General features: G+C 39.6%; 4 protein-coding genes across 11 annotated transcripts; 2 read left to right on the top strand and 2 right to left on the bottom strand.

The window, feature by feature from the left end:
• The first annotated feature begins 4,238 nt into the window (after nucleotides 1-4,238).
• On the top strand, nucleotides 4,239-6,488 carry mtif3 (mitochondrial translational initiation factor 3). Of its 4 annotated transcripts, XM_086061174.1 has the most exons (5): nucleotides 4,246-4,312; nucleotides 4,420-4,450; nucleotides 4,614-5,067; nucleotides 5,230-5,396; nucleotides 5,481-6,488. In XM_086061174.1, the coding sequence occupies exons 3-5, from the start codon at nucleotides 4,617-4,619 to the stop codon at nucleotides 5,709-5,711; spliced, it is 849 nt and encodes a 282-aa protein (XP_085917300.1). In that variant the 5' UTR covers nucleotides 4,246-4,312; nucleotides 4,420-4,450; nucleotides 4,614-4,616; the 3' UTR covers nucleotides 5,712-6,488. The 4 variants fall into 4 exon arrangements, with proteins under 4 accessions (XP_085917299.1, XP_085917298.1, XP_085917297.1 ...); XM_086061173.1 differs by lacking the exon at nucleotides 4,420-4,450 and having other exon boundaries at nucleotides 4,239-4,312; XM_086061172.1 differs by having other exon boundaries at nucleotides 4,242-4,450; nucleotides 5,245-5,396.
• knstrn (kinetochore localized astrin (SPAG5) binding protein) lies at nucleotides 6,478-8,294 on the top strand. Of its 5 annotated transcripts, none has more exons than XM_086061179.1 (9): nucleotides 6,478-6,561; nucleotides 6,835-6,876; nucleotides 6,962-7,070; nucleotides 7,170-7,199; nucleotides 7,277-7,376; nucleotides 7,495-7,585; nucleotides 7,674-7,735; nucleotides 7,909-7,983; nucleotides 8,058-8,294. In XM_086061179.1, the coding sequence occupies exons 2-9, from the start codon at nucleotides 6,858-6,860 to the stop codon at nucleotides 8,187-8,189; spliced, it is 618 nt and encodes a 205-aa protein (XP_085917305.1). In that variant the 5' UTR covers nucleotides 6,478-6,561; nucleotides 6,835-6,857; the 3' UTR covers nucleotides 8,190-8,294. The 5 variants fall into 5 exon arrangements, with proteins under 5 accessions (XP_085917305.1, XP_085917301.1, XP_085917303.1 ...); XM_086061175.1 differs by having other exon boundaries at nucleotides 7,471-7,585; XM_086061177.1 differs by having other exon boundaries at nucleotides 6,495-6,561; nucleotides 6,965-7,070; nucleotides 7,471-7,585.
• A 492-nt stretch (nucleotides 8,295-8,786) lies between these two features.
• On the bottom strand, nucleotides 8,787-14,614 carry heca (HECA ribonucleoprotein granule regulator). Its single transcript, XM_086061185.1, has 5 exons — nucleotides 14,159-14,614; nucleotides 11,823-12,816; nucleotides 10,736-10,902; nucleotides 9,389-9,543; nucleotides 8,787-9,200 (listed from the first exon to the last, which is right to left on the bottom strand). The coding sequence occupies exons 1-5, from the start codon at nucleotides 14,310-14,312 to the stop codon at nucleotides 9,036-9,038; spliced, it is 1,635 nt and encodes a 544-aa protein (XP_085917311.1). The 5' UTR covers nucleotides 14,313-14,614; the 3' UTR covers nucleotides 8,787-9,035.
• A 1,768-nt stretch (nucleotides 14,615-16,382) lies between these two features.
• Nucleotides 16,383-18,654, bottom strand: abracl (ABRA C-terminal like). The gene is made up of 3 exons (XM_086060400.1): nucleotides 18,548-18,654; nucleotides 17,707-17,786; nucleotides 16,383-17,483 (listed from the first exon to the last, which is right to left on the bottom strand). Exons 2-3 carry the CDS (start codon nucleotides 17,765-17,767, stop codon nucleotides 17,299-17,301), a joined length of 246 nt encoding a protein of 81 aa, XP_085916526.1. The 5' UTR covers nucleotides 17,768-17,786; nucleotides 18,548-18,654; the 3' UTR covers nucleotides 16,383-17,298.
• Nucleotides 18,655-19,784: the final 1,130 nt, after the last annotated feature.

The raw sequence follows: 19,784 nt of genomic DNA, 5'->3' as shown, positions 1-19,784 counted from the left end.
AAAGGTGAGCCGTTTTTTCCCGACTTTGATCATGTGACGTTTGCAAGATGAGCCGTGATTGGTCATTACCTAAGCCTTACCTACCCATTTTGCCATTTCCTGTCGACTGAAAATGACATCGCAGTTGCTTAGGGTTCAGGTAACGACCAATCATGGCTCAGCTTGCGAACGTCACATGATCAAAGTCAACTTTTTTCAGACTTTGTTCATGTGACGTTCGCAAGCTGAGTCGTGATTGATCGTTACCTAAGCCTTAGCCTACCTACCTAAGCGGCCATTTTGTCATTTCCTGTTGACTGAAAATGACATCACAGTTGCTCAGGCTTAGGTAACGACCAATCATTGGCTCAGCTTGCGAACGTCACATGATCAATTTCCGTCAACTTTTTTCAGACTTTGGCCATGTGACGTTCGCAAACTGAGCCGTGTTCAGACTAGTGAGGGTGCAGACCACATATTATTGTAAAGAAAATTGTCAAAAAGTAACCATGTGAGTGATCATAATTAAAATTATAAAGCAAACATAAGAAAAGTTTTGAACGGTTGTACAGTATTTCTATAGGCGCCCTGTTACAACAGCCACTCATCACACCAATAACACACACTTGGATAAGCTGTTTACATGCTGGCGTTCGAAAGGTATCGCATCCAGCATTCTCATACTACAAATGCCATATCCAGGAAACGGTTTCCATGCAGCTTGAAAGGTCGCGTGCATGCAAAGACAATCAAAAAAAGCTTGGTCATATATAACATGAGACGTAAACAGACAGACTTTTGTTACTGTGGAAACTTTGGACTGGTCCTCATTTTAAAGGGAATCTCTCCACTGGGCTATCCATAGCATAGTTTATCAGTAAGGGTCAAGCAGGGATTTGGGTTGGAGCCTCGGGGGAATGCACTTAGCCAAGGTGGTTGTTGTCCCCTTGTTAGCAGGCTCGGGGTGTGGGTCTCACAACAACCACAAGTCTGGAACGTTTTGCCGCTGCAGCTTGCCTTGCCTGGCAGATCCTTAAACTCAGATTCCAAATGAGTGTCATGTGTCAAAAGCGCACTTGATCAAGATGACATGATGGATGGTAGGAGTGAAGAGTGAGTTGGCTGTAGCTCATGAGAGTTGAAATGAACTTAAGTGCTATTTAACATCATTTTCTTGATAGTAACTTAAAGGCGAAGTCAATTCCAAAATGTTCTTTACAATATTGTCTTTGTTGTCTTTGTCCACTAGCCTAAACACAGCATTCTGATTAATATTGTATTTGTGAATTTGGAATTAAGTAGCAAAATCCAGTATTTTTTTTAAATCAATTTCAGGGGGCGGCCATTTTGCCATTTGCTGTCGACTGAAAATGGCATCACAGTTGCTCAGGGCTCAGGTAACGACCAATCACGGCCCCATGTTATTGGTCATTACCTGAGCTCGGAGCAACTGTAAATGTCATTCTCAGCATTTTTTTAACATTCTGAAGGCCCTGCATGGCAGCATATACACCAATTTGGGCCATAAATTGGACCGACCCACTAAACTGTGTCAATTAGATAGATAGATAGATAGATAGATAGATAGATAGATAGATAGATAGATAGATAGATAGATAGATAGATAGATAGATAGATAGAGAGATAGATAGATAGATAGAGAGAAAGAGAGAGAGAGAGAGAGACAGACAGACAGACAGACAGACAGACAGACCACTAGCTTGATAACTAGTTAACTGCTACTGTGATAGCTTGCTAGCTTCATAGATAGATAGATAGATAGTTAGATAGATAGATAGATAGAGATATATATATATATAGAGAGAGAGAGAGAGAGAGAGAGAGAGAGAGAGAGAGACAGACAGACAGACAGACAGACAGACAGACAGACAGACAGACAGACCACTAGCTTGATAACTAGTTAACTGCTACCGTGATAGCTTGCTAGCTTCATAGATAGATAGATAGATAGTTAGTTTTGACCAAACCCGCCCCTCATTTTAGTTTTTTGCTTTGTTTTGTACAAAAAAAAAAAACTGACACAAATCAGAAAGTTGGGCGAAATTGACCTAAGTTAGCAGATCGTTCCAATTTTTGACCTATATTGGGTTGTTATTTTTTTGTACCCAGCAGTTTTAAGAGTGTAGGGGCTGAAATCTTATCGGACAAAAATCAATCAATCAAAATCCACAAAATATTAGAATTTAGATTGCAAATGAAGGTCAGGGATTCTGGTAGTGTTTAGGCCAACAGAGAAGTCCCTGCCAAATTAACGTCCTTCATTAACATAGTACGTCATAGCCAAAGTTCCAAAACTGTTAAGCGACGGTCATTGAGGCCTCAGGGAACCTCTGAGACTTGATGCTATGGGGCAGCTGCTTTGGCTCCACTATCCCCCCCTGCTGTGCACGAGCCTATTTTAACAAGGCAGACCTATTGTCTTTTTCCAAAGAATGACCAGAGAATGTGGTAACTTCCCTGTGTGTGTGTGTGTGTGTGTGTGTGTGTGTGTGTGCGTGTGAATGCGTTGAGTGGGAGGGAACGAGAGGGGTGAGGGGGATCAGGCTGTATTCCTTCCATTCATATCCCTTCTGGGAGCACATGCCACCAGAACTAATTACCTGCCTGCAAGGACCAATTAAGTCGGCCCCCTAATGCCACATAACAAGATAACTTCAGCTGTTCTGGAGGCGTACAGGAGTGCATTGGTGGTGGTGGTGGTGGTGGTGGGGGGGGGGGGGGGGGGTCCCTGATTGTGATGACTGCAAGACATTAGAACACAGCAGTCATATTTGGAGTCAACGTTGAAGAATTGGACCGGAGTGTATAAACAATACAACATGGTGATGTCAAGAAATAAAGAGTTGCACTGCGGTGCTTGACTGTAGTGTTCTGGTCTATATGTGGACACACGTGGCAAAACATTGGTCAATTTTAAATGGAAGAAATAGCATAAAGCAGATTTTTGGACAAAAACGAAACTGTCATGGCTCACTGTGAGTTTGCTGAAAAAGGTAAGCAACATCAACACTCACCGAATTTGCCAGTTGAAAAATATTCATTCTTCCAACAACAAAATGCAATTTATGTCTGTTCTTGGTTGAAGCTCCACCTGGCTGCCAGGTTCCCGACAACAAATCAAACCCTTCTAATGGCTTTCAATCTTCCAAAACCAATTTCAACACCGTATACCTTACAGTTGTTGACGTCAGTCGGGGACACTGATGAGGTTACTACAGTGAAATAGCGCTTCTGGATGTGAGAATAAAAAGATTTAAAAGCAGGTTGCCTGAAGACGAACGGTGCAACGAATAGAATTAGCACCCGCTATTGACATTGTAGGATGTTTTAAATACCTTTAAATCATGATAAAATGGTTACCTAGGAAAGAAAACTGTGTTATTAATATTTATGTGGCGTCTTATGTAGGGGGAAAAAAATAACATTAGGGTTGTTTTTGCGTGGGTAAACAGTTGTGGAAAGTTGATAGCTGTGTTGACTGATCCAGATTTTATATACTGTACAACGTTCTTTTTTTCTTGCAAAATTTGGGAAAAATACAAATACAACAGCTTGACTAGAAATACAGGGGGGAGAAATGCACATATTTGAAACACGTGACATTACTTCTGTTGAGCAGCTGTGATGAAGGAGAAGTTTCATGAAATTTATTTGAACAGGGATATTACATGCAAAAAAGGTCTAACGAAAAAAAATACATGATGAAAACATATTCAGTACTGTAATTAGGGAATTCCACACATTCTTATGAAAGGACCGACCTCAACATTTCAAGTAGAACATGGTCGCCATCTAGAGGTGGCTGCGGAAACTACAGTCTGACTCATGGCAGCCAGATTATAAAAGCACTTTTCTTTATTGTAAAGTGCACCACGCTTCCGTAATACTGTACAAATCTCACAATTAATCTTTTATACAACCTTTGTCAAGAGCTGCTTGCCTGGAGTGAACAATTCCACAAGTTGCACACGCAAAACAATATTATATGAAAAAGCAGTAGCATGTTGCAGCAGTAGCATTTATTTAATTTTATTTTTTTGTGTGCTGTTGACTGTACTCTGTCCTTGTCAAATTGTCACTTTGTAACTTTGATACATAACTGGTACATAAATGGCTTCAAATATGTGCCTGTTTTGACAGCAAACAATTTGATTCAGCATGATACTGCTCTCATTACGATCACTAGATGGCAGTATAGTACGTCTACTGAATGTATTTTTCCCGGATTATGTCATCGAAGAAAAGCATTGAGGAAGAAGCCAGCAGCAGTCACCTTTCAGATTCTGGAAACATGAACGCACGGCATTGATCGGTATTGCTCAAATCCTACAAAAACACATCATTTTAGTGTTTTTATCTGTTCAGCGAAGCCCGTAAGCGAGTCAAAGTATGTTGAATGCTGCTATTTTTCTCCATTAGCGACTCGCAGCGCCCAACTGTGGCGACAGTGGTAGGTGATATAATGAAAACAATATCATGTACTGATAGTAAAGATACATGTATTATGTTTGTCCTCAATAAATATTTGGGCTTTAAAAAAGCACATCAAATAATTTCCAAGCCTATGTTCATGTTTGTGACTATTATCATGCATGTGTGCTCTGTGTGTTCAGATTATGTCTGCAGGCTGCCTAAGGCAAATATGTCGTGCGGTCCAAATGCATCGGGGCAGTCCCGGCTCCTGGACACCAGCATTGCCTAGTCTGAGAAGGAACGAAAAGAGCAGCATCTTTGCTAACCCTAGGAGATGGTCTCCCTTCTGCACAGCGGTGGATGATTTGAACCCGACTCCTCCAGAAAAGAAAAAAAAGCAGGACCCTCGGGCTCGTACCACAGTCACCAGCGTTGGCCGGAAAATCGCGGCGCGTCAGATCCAAGTAATCAGCGAGACGGGGGATAACCTGGGCGTCCTCCACCGCTCGGCTGCGCTCAAAATCATGGACGAGAAGGGACTCAAACTGGTGCTACTCTGTGAAAAGCGGGAGCCTCCAGTCTATCGCCTGATGAGTGGCAAACAAATCCACGAAGAACAGATGAAAATGTGGGAGAAACAGAAAACAAAAGCAAGTATGTGGATCCAAAATAAATGACATTTTCTATTGACACTCACAAGTCTCTACGTTAGGTGATATATTGTACTTGCACATAGAGGTGTCAAAAAAAATAATCAGATGCTTTGATTTGGCTAGATCTCACTGTAAAAGATCACCTTGAAATTTTTATATTTAGACATATTCTGTACAGCTCCTGTGCAGGTCAAAGAGCTTACCTTTTCATCCGGCATTGCTTCTCATGACCTGACCACCAAACTGAAGCAAGTGAAGAGCTGGTTGGAGAAGAAGCACCACGTTAGCATTACACTGCGCTCGCCACGCAAAGTGACTACCAGCGACCTGGTGAGGAAGATCCACTCCCAATTGAATGCGCGTTTCAAGTTTATCACACACTATCCCACTTGACAAATCTTATTTTCTGCACAGGATCAAAAACTAGAGCAGATGGTGCAACAAATGGAGGTGATGGTGGGATTTGTCTCCATGCCAAAAGTCATACGTGAGGGTCAAGCGGCCAAGTGCACACTTCGGCCGCCGTCAGCTAAGGAACTGTCCAAAAGAGGCAAAGATCAGACTTCTTTGTCGCAGACTGGCCAAGAACAAACGTCACCTCCGGACTCGAAAGAGGATTCTTCAATATTGATCAATGAGAAATAAAATATATTTGCTAGTACAATCTGTTTAAATCTGTGATTCCAACACATCTTTCACTGGATGGTAAAAACTAAGTATAACAAATCAGTTTGCTATTTATTCAATAAAATAAAGTCATGGCTTCCTGTGATCATAACAGCTTTGAATTAAATTAGACCCAGTTTTCATACAAAGTAAACAAAACTGCATTATTATTTCTATATTCATTTTTTTGTGTCATTTTTGTTGGGTGGTGTGTGAGATAATTCTGACGTAAAACGGGTGCATTGACTAAAGGTCAGGGAAACTGGTTTTAAGTGGTGTCAAACCTTGGAAGCACTGGTTGCAGTTGGACTTGGTACTGTGTAAGAAACTACCTCATTGGTAATTGTACTGTAACTTCTGCATCAATGCATCATTAATGATAAACATAAATATCAACCTTTTTTTTTTCTCAGTTTGTGAGTAAGTGGGAAATGTATTATTCACACATTTTAATCATTTAGAGTTCTGACTCAATTTAGACTAATGTCAACTATTTTGAAATGCATGGTTCAGGTAATGATTTAACTGTGCTCGAGCTAACGTCAAGAGGAAGCTAGCGTCTGGAGTTATGAACTGCGCGTGCGCGATAAATTTATGCCTCTGGTTTTAACCAGATTTCGTCATTAATTTAGTTTACAGATATGTGTAATGCCACTAAAAATAAGAAATTATATAATATTCAGGAAAATTAAGTAAAATGTAATAAGAATCTGCGAAATGCATACCGGCAGTGACGCAATAAAAGCGGAAATACAACCCTGGGTTTGTCTGTTTTAAAATTACGGCGGTTGACTGTTTGAGGACGCGTTGCATGTGAAATTTCTGTACGGTAGGATATATTTTTTTAAGTTGTGTCTTTGAAAATGCAAAGTTATGCTTAATACTCTACCCGTAATATTGTGTTACACCATAATTTAACCCCGAACTACGTTACTTGTTAGCCTTCCATTTCCAGTTATGCACATTTCCCGGACACACTTTAATTTAATTCATTAGTTGGCTACCTTATTGTGTATGTGTATTTTTCCACATGATCTTTTGCCTGAATGTTTAGTGAAATAACCTCCGTTCACTAAACCAGTCATTTGTAATCATTTTGCAGTTGCTGGCATCTTGGATAGGACTATGTCAAAACTTCACAGAGGTATTCACATTAGGTCGCTTTCTTTCCTTTTTTTATGTAATTTATTTAAATACCATATATTGAATTCGGTGTCATTCTTTTCCAGTAGGACAGCTCCATACAGAGTCAAAGAAACCCTCCCATAAAAATGAAATAAACACGGCTAAGTCTCACCAAAAAGATGGCGTCCTCAAGCAGAAAGAAAACATAGCGAGGTGAGAAATAATAAACAGTTCCTGCAAACGGCTCAGCATTTATCTGCTACATTTAATGTGACCCCCACCCGTCATTCCCTCTTTACTTTTATCATACAGAGAAAATGCTGCGACAAAAACTCACAAGGGGTAAGTACATAAAATGTTGCTGGTCATTGACAGTGGGGGATTTAACTTTATTCATAAAACATACTTTTTTGCTTTAGAGTTTCAACACGATACGAACTGCAGGCGGAACTAAAGGAGCAAAATCAACAATTGGTGGCAGCCAATGTGGAACTGCAGAAAAACCTCGCGGAAACGCAGGTATAGAAAGATGAGCTATTGACACAGTGCTTGGTGCTACTATTATAGGAGTGGGTTATACCCAATTGTTGTTGTTTTGTTTTTTTAAACGCAGCAAATCCTTTCCAATTTGGAGCAGAAGTGCAGTGACCTTGAAAAGGACAATTGGGAGGTACAGAAAAACCTCAAGGACTGTCAGATGACACTAGTGACTGCAAAAATAGACCCAAGTATGCTTCAATGTATATTGTTCAAAATATTTATATATATTTTTTAATAACATGACTGAAATGAAAATTCATTCTAATCGTTGCTTAGTTTCAGGAGAACTAATTGGAGAAGCTGCACGGCAAAAAGACGAACAAAGAAAACAAGTCATGGTACGCACATGTATTAAAGTTTCTGTGCTCAACTAAATGTAATGTTCTGTAAAATGAAATGTACTTCGTAGCGTGTGAATACGGAAACTTTTATGTACACGATTTCTAACCAAACATGCTTAACTTTGTCTCGCCCCACAAACGATTATTACAACCCTTGTGCCCTATTCCAGACTGTTTCCACAGACCTGCTGAAGGAATTAAAAGATTTTGCCGACACCGCAACTCAGCAGCGTTCTCGTCTGCAGGTGATTTTTTATTATTATTATGAATTTGTAACTTTGATACCTGATCATAAATGGTATTATGTATGCCTTTTTAGGAAATCCAGAAAACAATGACAGACCTGACTGAAGCACGGGGGAAAATAATGCAAAAAAGACAGACCTTCGCCCTGGAAGCTGCTGACTTGGAAAAAGCTCTAATGGAGGCAGAAGCTCTCTTAAAACTATAAATGTGTTCAGTGATGTCATTTAAATGTGAGTGACTCGCTTATAATGTTCATGAGTACATGTTTTTAAATGTTATAAATAATAAATGTTACATTTCTCATTTTGTATTTCAAAACGATGCTTTACATGCTGCAACTTGAGTATATTTCTGACGACTTTTCTTTCTTTCTTCTTGTGGTCCATTTGTTTTAAAACGGATATCTGTACTTTCTACTCGCTACTAAAACACTCAAAATAGGCTTGTTACATTCAACCTTTGCAGATGACAGGACGTGGAGAGGTAAGATTACCGCGGCAAGATCTATTAAAAAGCAAAATGATATGCTGTAATTGATTAATTGTGATTTGGGGGGGAAAACATACTAATATTTACTATTTAATGTCACAAAGACAACAGCCTACCCACTACGTCAACATTTTCAATGTGATATTAAAATGTCCCCCAATGTTGATTATCTGCGACGGATTCAGTCAATGGAATTATTTTTATTTAAATTCTGTACATGACGAGAGTATAACAACCACACCTTTTTGTATCTCACCTTTTTATTCAAGAATTATATCATTTCATGATAAAAAATAAAAATCTAATTTGGCTTACAGATACATTCGCTTGTCACAAACAAATGTGTTTCACACTTGATCCAACGGCTTCAGCATGAGACACGACCTTGGAACTTTCACAAGAGTCTGTTTTATTTTTTTTTTAAAAAGTTAAAAACTGAACAAGTGGAAACCTAAAGACATCCAACTAACCTTGAGCTTCGTTTCACATTTAAAAATATAAACGTTTACTAAACTGTAAAAAAATAAAAGCAGCATTACCTAGCATGCATAAACAACATTTGTCAATAAGCCTCGAGTACTTTGTAGGAGGAGAAGGGTTTGACAAAGTGATAGTCCAAGTTGCCGCAGTGAGGGCACTGTTGCACGTTGCTATACTCGGAGAAATACTGCATACCCACACGAACGTCCACCACTGGCTTCCCGCAGTGTTTACAGTTGAGACGAGCCTGGTGGCATACAGAGGCACATAAGTCAGATGATGTTTTGAAAAAGGAAAAAAAAAAAAAAAAAGACAAAACTCTACTTTTCCTACCATTTGATCTGAAACGCAAACAATAAAACATGCATCACGATACCCAGCAATATTCTAATACTAATATATTCCGTTTTTTAATGAGTGCATCTGTGTTTGTACCTGACAGCAAGGCGAAGCAGCGAGGATGTCGTAGGTATACATGGTGCCCAATTGGTGCCAGCTCCCATCCCAGCGAGACTTGCACTTGATACATACGATCTTGTGGACACCTTCGAGACAATCCACACATATGGCATAGAGGTGCATTAGCCTGCCTGTTAGGGGAGGAACAAAGAAGATTAGTTGCTAAAGAAATATATTCATCAGGGGAAAAAAAATAAGAAGCTCCTATAAAACCGTCATTTTGGTTCTACTGCGGTAAATGTGCAGCATATTAGCTAAGATTTGCTGTGGTGAAGCTACTGTAGCACTCAGACAAACGTCCATTTTCTGTCGCTCCACTCAAGGAGACAACCCTTGAAGTTGCATTTTATATTAGCGTTTCATTCATTAATAATTGACTTGAGATGCCTGATAAATATTCAACATCTAACTAGTTTCCAACCTAGGAAGAGGAATCAACATAAAATCAAGCTAATAATGTACATGCTAAATAGTAAATACAGAGGTGGCAAATCCTAGCAGGCAAACGAGCACCATGGGTGCTAGCTAGCTAGCTAACTAGCTCTCTAGCAGGCAAACAAGCACAATGGGAGCTAGCTAGGAAGCTAGCTAACTAGCACCTGAGGCTAAAGCCAAACTGTGGCATGATTTTTACTTTCTGGACCTGGATTTGGCACCTCTGGCTAAATACAAGGCAAGTTTATTTATATAGCAAATCTCAAAATCTGTCTTATGACGATGTCCCGAAATAAACATTGATCATTTTAAGGCGTGAGCTTTGAATATTAATATTAGCACAGAAGCTAAAGCTAAAACAGAGAGAGAGATTTCCACGCTGGCCCATCAATATTATTTACCTCTAATGTACGGGTAGGATATGGGGTTTACCATGACAATGACAGAGATTTATAAGCTCGCGTACTATCAAATGTGTCCTAAAGCATCCTTCTATCCTCCCGTAAATAACAGCCATGGTGCCAAATCAAATTTCTATCAATCTCCACTTTTTAACAACAGGGCTTAATTAAAACCGTTCCTGTCTAGAAACGGGGACAACAAGCATGCAAATTTAATTCAATTATCTTTTCATAGTTATTCATATTAGGCGACATCCATATTAAAGCATGTCAACCAGTACAGTACATCAAAGAATCTCATGCTAATAAACATTACTTTTAGAAAGTGTTAAAAATGTTATTAAATTCTATACGTCAGTCAAACAATTGACAGTATATAATACAAGAATAAATCAAACAAATTAGGAATTTTGAAAACGTAAAAAAAAAAAAAATATGAAAGAAACATGTTTGACAATGTCCAGATGAAACAAAAAATAATCCTTACCTTGCAGGTGGCAAGGAACGTCGTAGTCAATCTCATCGTGGCGTGACGGGCTAAGGAACATCGTCCCGTCCACCAGCGGAAACTGTTCGAACACTGGCAGCACCCGGTGGCAAAGCGCGCAGTTGACCACGTTCCGCTGGCTTGCGCTGAGTGTGGACAGGATGAACCTAGGAGGCAATAGTGGGTACATTTCAGACATTTTCTAAACTTCGATGTGATTTCCTTTTTGTGGTTAGCTGAGAGAACTTCCTGTTTTCCGGTTTCTCTCAGCGCTTCTTGACACTTGGCTGATGAACAACACGAGATATCTGAAATGTGATATTTTTAGATCATTTTTGCTAGTCATCCTCCAAAATAAATAAGACGCATGTTTATTGAATTATTTTTAGGGACATCATCTTTGTTTTAAAAATCTAACAAAAAGTTCCTGGATCTCCCAGGGGTAGTAGCATGTTTTCAAAAGTTAAATCAAAACTTACAATTGTTTTCTACAGTAAGTATTCCAAATTTTCAAAAAAAAATTAAGTATTACATTTTATTTATCTTAGTTTTAATTTCAAACAAAAACAGAAGGTGCAGAGAATTCCCAGGGTCTTCAGCATCTCTGAAAATTTAAATGATTAGTTCGCTGAAGTAAACACTTTTTTTTAAATGGATGTATTATCGGCCATATGAGTCTACAAAATGGCCGATATTTGTCAAATTGCTGAATATCGATAATCTGCCCGGCCGATAATCGGTCTATCTCGCAATCTGTTCTAGGTCTCGACAAAGATGTGGGAAGCACGGAAAAGTCCAAAAAGTTTACCAATTGTGTGCGAGCGGCAAATTAGTCTGCCTCGATCAAATCCACAAAAAATTGCGTTGCACCACCTACGCTACTAGTTAGACCTAGTTTTACCGAGTCTACTTGAGACCAAATTGGCGATTCACTGATGGGCCGTCGGAAAGCCCGGAGAGGCGCAACACCGCTTCAAAAAAGGAATACTAGACTGGATAGGAAAATTGAGATGTGTCTATTTTGACCCCGAGTGCACAGGCCCCAGTCGATGAAAATGGAACCCGATATGTTCGAGGGTCTTCTTACCTGCGCAGTTCTTCTCCCTGCCCGGCCTGGGCGTCATCCTCCATTCGAACATGGTAGGTGTTGAGTTTGTGGCGAGGGACGTGAGTGAGAAGCTCGGATAGATCCAGCCGCCTCAGGAACTGCACCGGCTGCGGAAGGGTGCCATCACCCAAGCTGCCGGACGCGAGTCGGTGATGAAGCGGGAGGGTGAAGGCCACGGGCAGGGGGAGAACAGCCGCGGGGTCGAGGTGAGGAACTCGGCCGAGGGCTCCCCCGACTAAAAGATGCTTCCGCTGCGCGTCCATGTGCACCGCGGATTTGAGGAATTCTCCCAATTGACGGGAACCCCGAAAACCTGAAGCGACTCCGCCGGGTCCGAGGACCGAGGTTGGCGAAAAGGAGAAACCGCTTGGCGGAGACTGTCCCGGGGAGTCACACGGGGACTTCAAAGGAGGCCCTGAAGGAAAGAGACCTCCTCCTGCTCCTGCTCCCCCCTCCGCCGAGTTCTGGCGGTCCACTGATTGTCTTCGCGGCAGCTCCTGACTCGAAGCTCTGTGTGCCGTTTTACCCACTGCCCCCGCTGGCTTGCTTTTCCTGAGGTCCTCAAACACACCGTCCCCAGACCCAGAAGCCCCTCCGCAGGAGCCCGCCCTCCCTGCGCTCCTCTCGGATGGCTTCTTCTTTCGCTCGTCCTGCATGCGCTTCACCTGATACCAGTCAGTGTCTTTTTTCAGGTGACCCTGGCCGCAGCGGCAGGAGCAGAACCTGAAGGCCAGGTCGTAGCCTTTCTTGGTCCACATGTTCTGCCGACACTGCTTCTCGTTCCACGAGCGCGCCCGGCCGATGCAGTTGAACTGCACCAGGATGGAGCTCTCCCACTCGTAGAAACACTGCAGGTGCATCCAGTTTCCGTAGGGGCAGACCTCGTTGTTGCACTGGATCTTCTGGTAGTCGTCCTTCTCCAGGTCAATGGGCCGGCCCAAGCTGCAGACCAGGGGGGTCGCACACTGGACATCTGGATAAATAAAGATGGGCGGATGATTTTTGTGTCATAAATTAAAAAAAAATCTTTCTTTGGATATTTTACCAGACTGGCGCGGATAGAAAAGGGCGATTATCGCTACAGCGCGCCGTTGTGGAATGGAATGCAGCCAACTCAGGGCCAATGGAAGCGGCTCTCCTCATTCGCATTAAAATCTGGGTGGTGAAAGCACACACCGTGCTTGATATTGCAGAAGTAGAAATTGACTCGCTGGGGTTCTTTCATAAGATTGGTGCAAAATTACGTTCGCACAAGATTTTGGATGAACTGCGTATTTTGCCTATTTCATCGACGGGGTGCGGACAGAATTTTTCATTGGGATTACGATTCGATTCGGCTCAGTTGGAGAGGTCACTTTTTTGTTGTCCTTTTCATACATTTGAATGAATTTGTCATTACTGTAAATGTGTCAATTCCTTTTTAGATATCTCTCTCCAATAAACGATAATTTAATACATATTTCAAAGTGGAACAATTGGTTCAATTCGATGCACAGTAAAAAAATTATTTTATTTATACATCCCTAATGTTTGGTATACTGGTGACTATTCAAGTGTTGCATACTCTGACTGGTATCATTCTGGGGGAAAAAGTGGGATCAAACATCCCTAATTCCATAATTAAGAAAAAAATAACAATTTCTCCGTCCATTGAAAAACATTGGATTTATCGATGTAATTTGATTTGTGAGGATTATTTTTGATTTCCCTTTGATTACTATACCAATCTGCTTGCTTTGTGTGCTAGTCATCACAAATGCCCGGATGTTTAGAATTGTCAATTGAGAACTAGGGACAAAATAGTGGTGACGTAAATTTCGTAAATTAGGCGCCTCCATCCAAACGTGCATGCAACATTTGACAATATTATACATTTATCATTCCAAGTTCTTCACGGGTAATACATTTAAAGGGGCAGTAGCAATTTTTTTCGGCCAACTGATCTGCTCGATGTGGAATAAAATCAACGTAAACAAATCATTAGCACTTTATGAGCAGACTTTCTGGCTCAGCTAAAAACACAAACGACGTCAAAACCCCACCCGATTCACACACTAGGCCCCCCGATCGTCAACGAGCCGACATTTGCAGATGAACTGCGCGCAGACCCTGAAAATTTAAAGCATCTCATTTAGCACGCTAATTTTTTTGCGCGGCTCGCTTTTCTGTGCAACGAGAAGCGCTTGCACGAACATGGCCGTTTGCAAACGTCGCTGTGCAGGCATGTGCACACAATCCCAAGTTATGTCACGCAGCAGGAAGGTCGCGTCACCAAAACTTGTACATGTACGTCCGTGTCTCGTTTCCTCTCTTACCACTCGAACGCTCGCTCGCGGCTGCAGCGGCGGCGGCAGCAGCAACCGCGGCCGTGCCTCCTGTTGCGGCCGCGCAGGCTCCATTTTCCTGTTCGTCTCCGCTACTGTTGGTGCGTTTGCTCTTCTTCCCTTTGTTGTTCTTCTGGTTGGGCATTTTTTTTTCCACCCCCCCCTCCCTCCTCACACGATTCGCGAGTCAAGTGTTCTGTTCGGTCGCTTTCATCAACGGCTAGTGTTCACGTAGTCTTGACATTTCTGTGGACTCCATTTCTGCAGGGGTACTCGCGATGTTTTAGTGAATCGCAGACGTGTTGATGTGGTAGTAGTTGTTGTTGTTGGTGGTGGTTTTGTTTTTTTAGTCTCTCCGTGCAGCTCTGACAGAAAGCACTTATAACTGCTATAACCTTTAAGAGAGAAGGCGTGCCCCTCTCTTGTTTTCATTCCTGCTCTGTCGTCTTCTTCCACCCCGTGACGTCACAGGACCCCCGGCATTGGCCGACGGCGACATTTGCCGCGTTCAAGCACCCTCGGAATCCTGATTTTTTTTTTTTTTTTGCTTTGTAGCCACTTTTCATTCGTTCATTCATTCATTCATTCTCCGAACTGCATATCCACCTTTAGGTAGAAGTTAAACGTATTGATCATGGATTAATGAAGCAAGGAGACCAAAAAAATAATAATAACATTGGGGAAAATGTGTAAATACTGGTGACAGAATGAAATAAATACCATAAACATCCAATTGATGTTCTTTTCTTGAATTAAAAAACAAGCATGATAAAGAAGTTAGGGAGAGCAGGTCATCCACATCGCATTCATGTGGGAGGCCGCTGATTTATGCTAGGAGGTTTTTCTAGAAGGCTTGACTTGTGATAAGACTGAATTTCTAATGTATTTGCTGTCCCCCCCGAGTTATGATAAATGTAACCAAAGTGAATATCATTTTAGAAACCAAGTACTGTCGATTTTTCAGCTCGCGTGAAACAAAACGAGTGGCAAAAAGCAGTGTGCAGTGAAAAGATTTTATTTCTTGGAATGTGGCATGGCTTCTTGCCAATACAAATGACAGTAATACGGACACACTATGCAGTGCTATTATCAAGGTGATAAGATAACCAATGTGTTTTTTAACAATACAGTCCATTCAATATCGTTTTAATACATTTCACATGATGACAACATCTGATGCTGTTTGAATACCGATTACAAGGCATGTTATTTAAAAAAAATTAAATAAACGATAGAACCACCTGGTTGACACGACAGCAGTAAGATATGAATGGGACACATTGAACTTGCAGGCCAGGCCTACTGTATATTATTTGATTTAGCACACAGTTGTAATTCCCGTTTACACAAAGGCTCATTTTCAGCCTCAAGCAAGATTGCTGTGCTTTTTTTTTCCAGATTCGAAATTATATCAAATAATTGAATCTTGATATGATTGTGCCTGATCTGCAAGTGCCATTGGACCTACAGTACAAAACAAAAAAGTGGTGAAAAGACAAAAAAAAAAAAAAACACCACCAGTTCATGAAGGATATTTGGTTGAGTTGATTTAGTCCTGAGAAAAAGTACAAACTGATAAGTTTTTGTTGGCACCCATGCTTCTTTTTTTTTTTTTTTTAATGCACTACAAACACATGTCCAATGTAAACAGTTTGTCCATTACGTGGACAGATTTTTGGAGTTTGAAGGTTCTGTACAAAAAGATGGGATGTCATCCACGTGGCAAAGAATACAAAAATGTATAAATGTCTTGCAGAAATGCACTTCAGAAATCTCTAGGTCTTGAATGTGTGTGTTCGTACAAAAGTTGAGAGGTAGCATAATGGAGTCATGTAACGCATGGAACCATTATTAGCCTACATAGCATAGCGTCGCTGCTAAGTGAAAAACAATTATGTCCATTTTTTAATGATGTCTGTTTTCAGTTTCACCCAAAAATGTTTTTTGATTAATCCAGATATTTCATTGGATATTTAGTGGTTGCTGTAATTACCGAAGTTTGCATTGACATGCACTAAAAGTTGCTTAAATGTTTTCTAAATGAAATGCATGTTAAGTGAAACTATTATGGGTCAGCTCACAGCCTGCAACTTTACAGAAAATGTCATCCCAGAGGCTTGGTGACCTGTGTTCAAAAAGTCACAGTAGCTCTATAAACTTATTTCCCCTTCCCACTACTGTATATTGATGGAATTCACCCTGAGCATTTTGTTTAAAAAAAAAAAAAATCTACAAACAAACTTAAGCGGGAGAAAGTTATCAGTCTTGATGACAGTTAACCAAGAAGCAGTGAAATGTGTTCGCAAAAGAACATTAAGTTTTAATTCAATTAGTACTGTTCTATTCCATCTTTTCTCAATCTGTCATTAAAATTGTTTTTGTCATTTGTGGCTGTCAAATAGCCCTTGAAACAAAACTGTTCCCAAATACATTTAAAAAAACAAAAAACTGAAATCAAACTAATTTAACTCATTTACTGCCATAAATTCATTTAAAAAAAAAGATTATTAAAAATTAGGGGCAAGAGGCGATTATTTTTTTTATTGTAATTAATCGCATGACTTCACTAGTTAACTCACGATTAATCACAAATGTTACATCTGTTCTAAATGTACAATAAAAAAATTATAGATTTTCATAGTCTTGTTAAAAAAAAGTGGGAAAAATGTTATTAAACTAATAGAAATAGTTCAAATGAATTTTTAACGTTTATAAAATTGCATTGAATCAAAAAAAAGAAGAATATTTTTACAAAATTCGGGGCGTCAGGCGATTAAAGTTTTTAATTGTAATTAATCGCATGACTTCTCTAATTAACTCACAATTAATCACAAATTTCATATCTGTTCTAAATGTACAATAAAAAAATCTAGGTTTTCATACTATTGTTGACAAAAGTGGGAAAAATTTATTAATTAATGGAAATAGTTAAATGAATTTTTGACGTTTATAGCAGTCGTTGGCAGTGAATTAGTTAAATAAATAAAAAAAGAAAAGAAGATCCCATCAGATTTTGGGGGAAATTTTAACTTGCTTGGCATCGAAATCATAATGGCAATTCAAACATTGAGCTTTGTGCAGAAGAGAACTAAAAGCAAAAAAATGCTCATTGACACAGCAGAAGCACTTCCTCATTTTTGGAGCAGGATGATGTCAACATTATCGTGGACGCCCTGCAGGAGCAACTCGCCGTCAAAGGAGACAACCTTCTTCCTCTTGGCGGCCCTCAGGGTGCCCACCAAAGCCTCGAAGATGTTGGCACAGCGGTCGTCGTTGAACAGCACTCCAAACTTTACGCTTGTTAGCCCCTCAGCATCTGTGAGAAATTTCCAGAATTCATCATTTCTACATTCAACAACATATTCAGTAGTTTGTTCATGTTTCCAGCACGAATGGTTAGCCTTAACATCACATGACTGCGATGTTTATGGTTGGATTGGACTTGTGGAATGAACTGACATCAAAAGGGACCGGCGAGACAAAAGACAATTACAAGTAATGCCATAAAACTACAATGCACAATAAGAGCCCGGACTCACTTTTGATGCCAAGTCGTTCAATCTCCTCCACCAGTAAGTTTACTTCATGGGCGACATTCATTCTTGCTGTGGAAAGACAACTGAAAAAAAAAAAAAAAGAGGTATAAACATGTCAATGGAATTCTTAACATCTTAAGAAGGGCATGATGACTTTTAGTGTAAACCCAAGACAGATTCCATTCACAATATTTACTTTATTTAATGCAGCGGTGCCTGTTAGAACACATTAAGAAACAAATCTTAATGCAGTGGATAGAAAAAGTCTACACACCCATGTTCAAAAAGATAAGACCAAGATCAATCATTTTGAAACTTTTTCCCACCATTATGTGACTTATTCTGTAAACGCAATACAAACGCATTAAAAAAAAAAAAAAGTCGCATCAATGTTAATGTTATTTGCATGAGATGCATTCAAATGCAATCTGGAAAGAAGAGATAATGCAACGACTGCATGACCAGCAAGCTACAACACGAACAGGGCGGTTTGCAGTCAATGCGGAAGTGGATGATCGGCGCTACCGGCTAGCAATCACCAAACACAGATTCCTGATTTTATTTACACAGTACCGTGAAAACATTCTCATTACAATGTAAACATTGGAGACCGATAGCTTGACGATATTTAAAACGACTTCAAAACAGGCAACCTTTCATTAGAAGGCGGAAGGCTTGGCAGTAGTAACCGAACCGGTGATCTGCTTTACACTCGGGAGGGTGGAGTCCTGACTGTTACAACGCATGTAAAGTGCGCGATTCCAAAATATTTCCAACAACTCCATCCACTGATATACACGATGGGTGCATGTGATATTTTTAGAACAACTTTAAATTTTCTTACCTGTAATTATGTGACGGTCACCTATTCCGAGATGCGCTACCGGCTGCCTGGTGCCTGCTACGCTACGCTCCGTTTGATGTCGTCGTAAATTCGAACAACTTTGAACAGCACAAGTGACATGGTCGGATTTTTAACTCGCACTAAAATAGAAGCGACTGTAATTAATTATATATATATATATAAAACATAAACAATTCCTCCTCAAAACCCATATGTTAAAACAGATCTTCCTTTAATTATATTCTACTTTCTCGGTTTATGCTGTCATTGTTAGTCTTTTATTTTGTAAAGCGTCTTTGAGTGTCCAAAAAAGCGCTCTTATAAATGGAATGTTAGAATATTATTGAATTTTTCAAAGAGTAGCGTTTGTACGTGTTATTTTTCTTTTTAAACAACCATTAATATGCTATAGATTTCCAAATTTCCCGAAATCCTCAAACTCTTCTGACTTATAGCGTCACAGCTCGTGATACATTCAATAAACCGCTGAGTGTGGGACTTATGAAAAAAAAAGTAGATCCTTCAAAAATAAAATCACTTAGTTGTGTGAATAGCCTTATTATTAAAAAGCATACACATGTTGATTTTTAAAACTCCAGCATGTCTTAAATGAAAACTTCTACAATATCTCTATTTTGTATTCCACAGTAAATTAATTTTTCTAAAAATTTCAAAATATATGAAATTTTCACATATCTTAGTTGTAAATTCAAACAGAAGGTGCAAAAGGTCATCAGCATCTATTATAAAGTTAACTGGAAAAGTTATATGAATAGTTTTCTGAAGTTAATACTGTTTTAAATTGATCTGTTATCATCACTTTTTTTTTATAAGGTTGATACTGATATTCGTCAAAATGCTAAATATCGGTGCCGATAATTGGTCTATCTCTAACATAAAGCAAAATTTAGTCATTCTTAACCATACCTTCTAGTTTTTTTTTTTTTTTGATTGAGCTCAAAACATTATGTTAATGTTCCATCTCTTGTTGGGGACAAAATAGTAAGAAGATTGAACGTACATTGTATCTCCTGACAAAATTGAGTATGTTAACCCTTTTGTTTTATTTAAATATTGCTTTCTACTATATTGACATTATCCTGGCTGTAATTGAACGCCTTTTAAATATATCTGTATGCCCCATAACTGTCAAATAATAGAGATGATTAAAAAAAAAAAAATCAAACACGAAAATTGAATATCATTTTATTTTGAAGGATCCTCCCGGAAGTGCTGA

The sequence above is a fragment of the Leptonotus elevatus genome, chromosome 18 (genome assembly GCF_054856555.1).
Source record: "Leptonotus elevatus isolate MCC_2025b chromosome 18, RoL_Lele_1.0, whole genome shotgun sequence".
Taxonomy (NCBI): Eukaryota; Metazoa; Chordata; class Actinopteri; order Syngnathiformes; family Syngnathidae; genus Leptonotus; species Leptonotus elevatus.
Note: the sequence above shows the minus strand (reverse complement) of the source record. Positions and strands in the feature narration are given on the sequence as shown.

What these genes read in the sequence shown, in the direction of transcription:
- mtif3 (XM_086061171.1), top strand. Translation starts at nt 4,397, where the DNA reads ATGCTGCTATTTTTCTCCATTAGCGACTCGCAGCGCCCAACTGTGGCG. An exon ending in GCCCAACTGTGGCGACAGTG is followed by an intron (nt 4,451 to 4,613) that starts GTAGGTGATATA and finishes CTGTGTGTTCAG; the next exon opens with ATTATGTCTGCAGGCTGCCT. An exon ending in AAGTGACTACCAGCGACCTG is followed by an intron (nt 5,397 to 5,480) that starts GTGAGGAAGATC and finishes TTTTCTGCACAG; the next exon opens with GATCAAAAACTAGAGCAGAT.
- knstrn (XM_086061175.1), top strand. An exon ending in GACTGCAAAAATAGACCCAA is followed by an intron (nt 7,586 to 7,673) that starts GTATGCTTCAAT and finishes ATCGTTGCTTAG; the next exon opens with TTTCAGGAGAACTAATTGGA. An exon ending in AACAAAGAAAACAAGTCATG is followed by an intron (nt 7,736 to 7,908) that starts GTACGCACATGT and finishes GCCCTATTCCAG; the next exon opens with ACTGTTTCCACAGACCTGCT.
- heca (XM_086061185.1), bottom strand. Translation starts at nt 14,312, where the DNA reads ATGCCCAACCAGAAGAACAACAAAGGGAAGAAGAGCAAACGCACCAAC. An exon ending in CGTTCCTTGCCACCTGCAAG is followed by an intron (nt 9,544 to 10,735) that starts GTAAGGATTATT and finishes CTCCCCTAACAG; the next exon opens with GCAGGCTAATGCACCTCTAT. An exon ending in CTGCTTCGCCTTGCTGTCAG is followed by an intron (nt 9,201 to 9,388) that starts GTACAAACACAG and finishes GTATGCCACCAG; the next exon opens with GCTCGTCTCAACTGTAAACA.
- abracl (XM_086060400.1), bottom strand. Translation starts at nt 17,767, where the DNA reads ATGAATGTCGCCCATGAAGTAAACTTACTGGTGGAGGAGATTGAACGA. An exon ending in TGAACGACTTGGCATCAAAA is followed by an intron (nt 17,484 to 17,706) that starts GTGAGTCCGGGC and finishes AATTTCTCACAG; the next exon opens with ATGCTGAGGGGCTAACAAGC.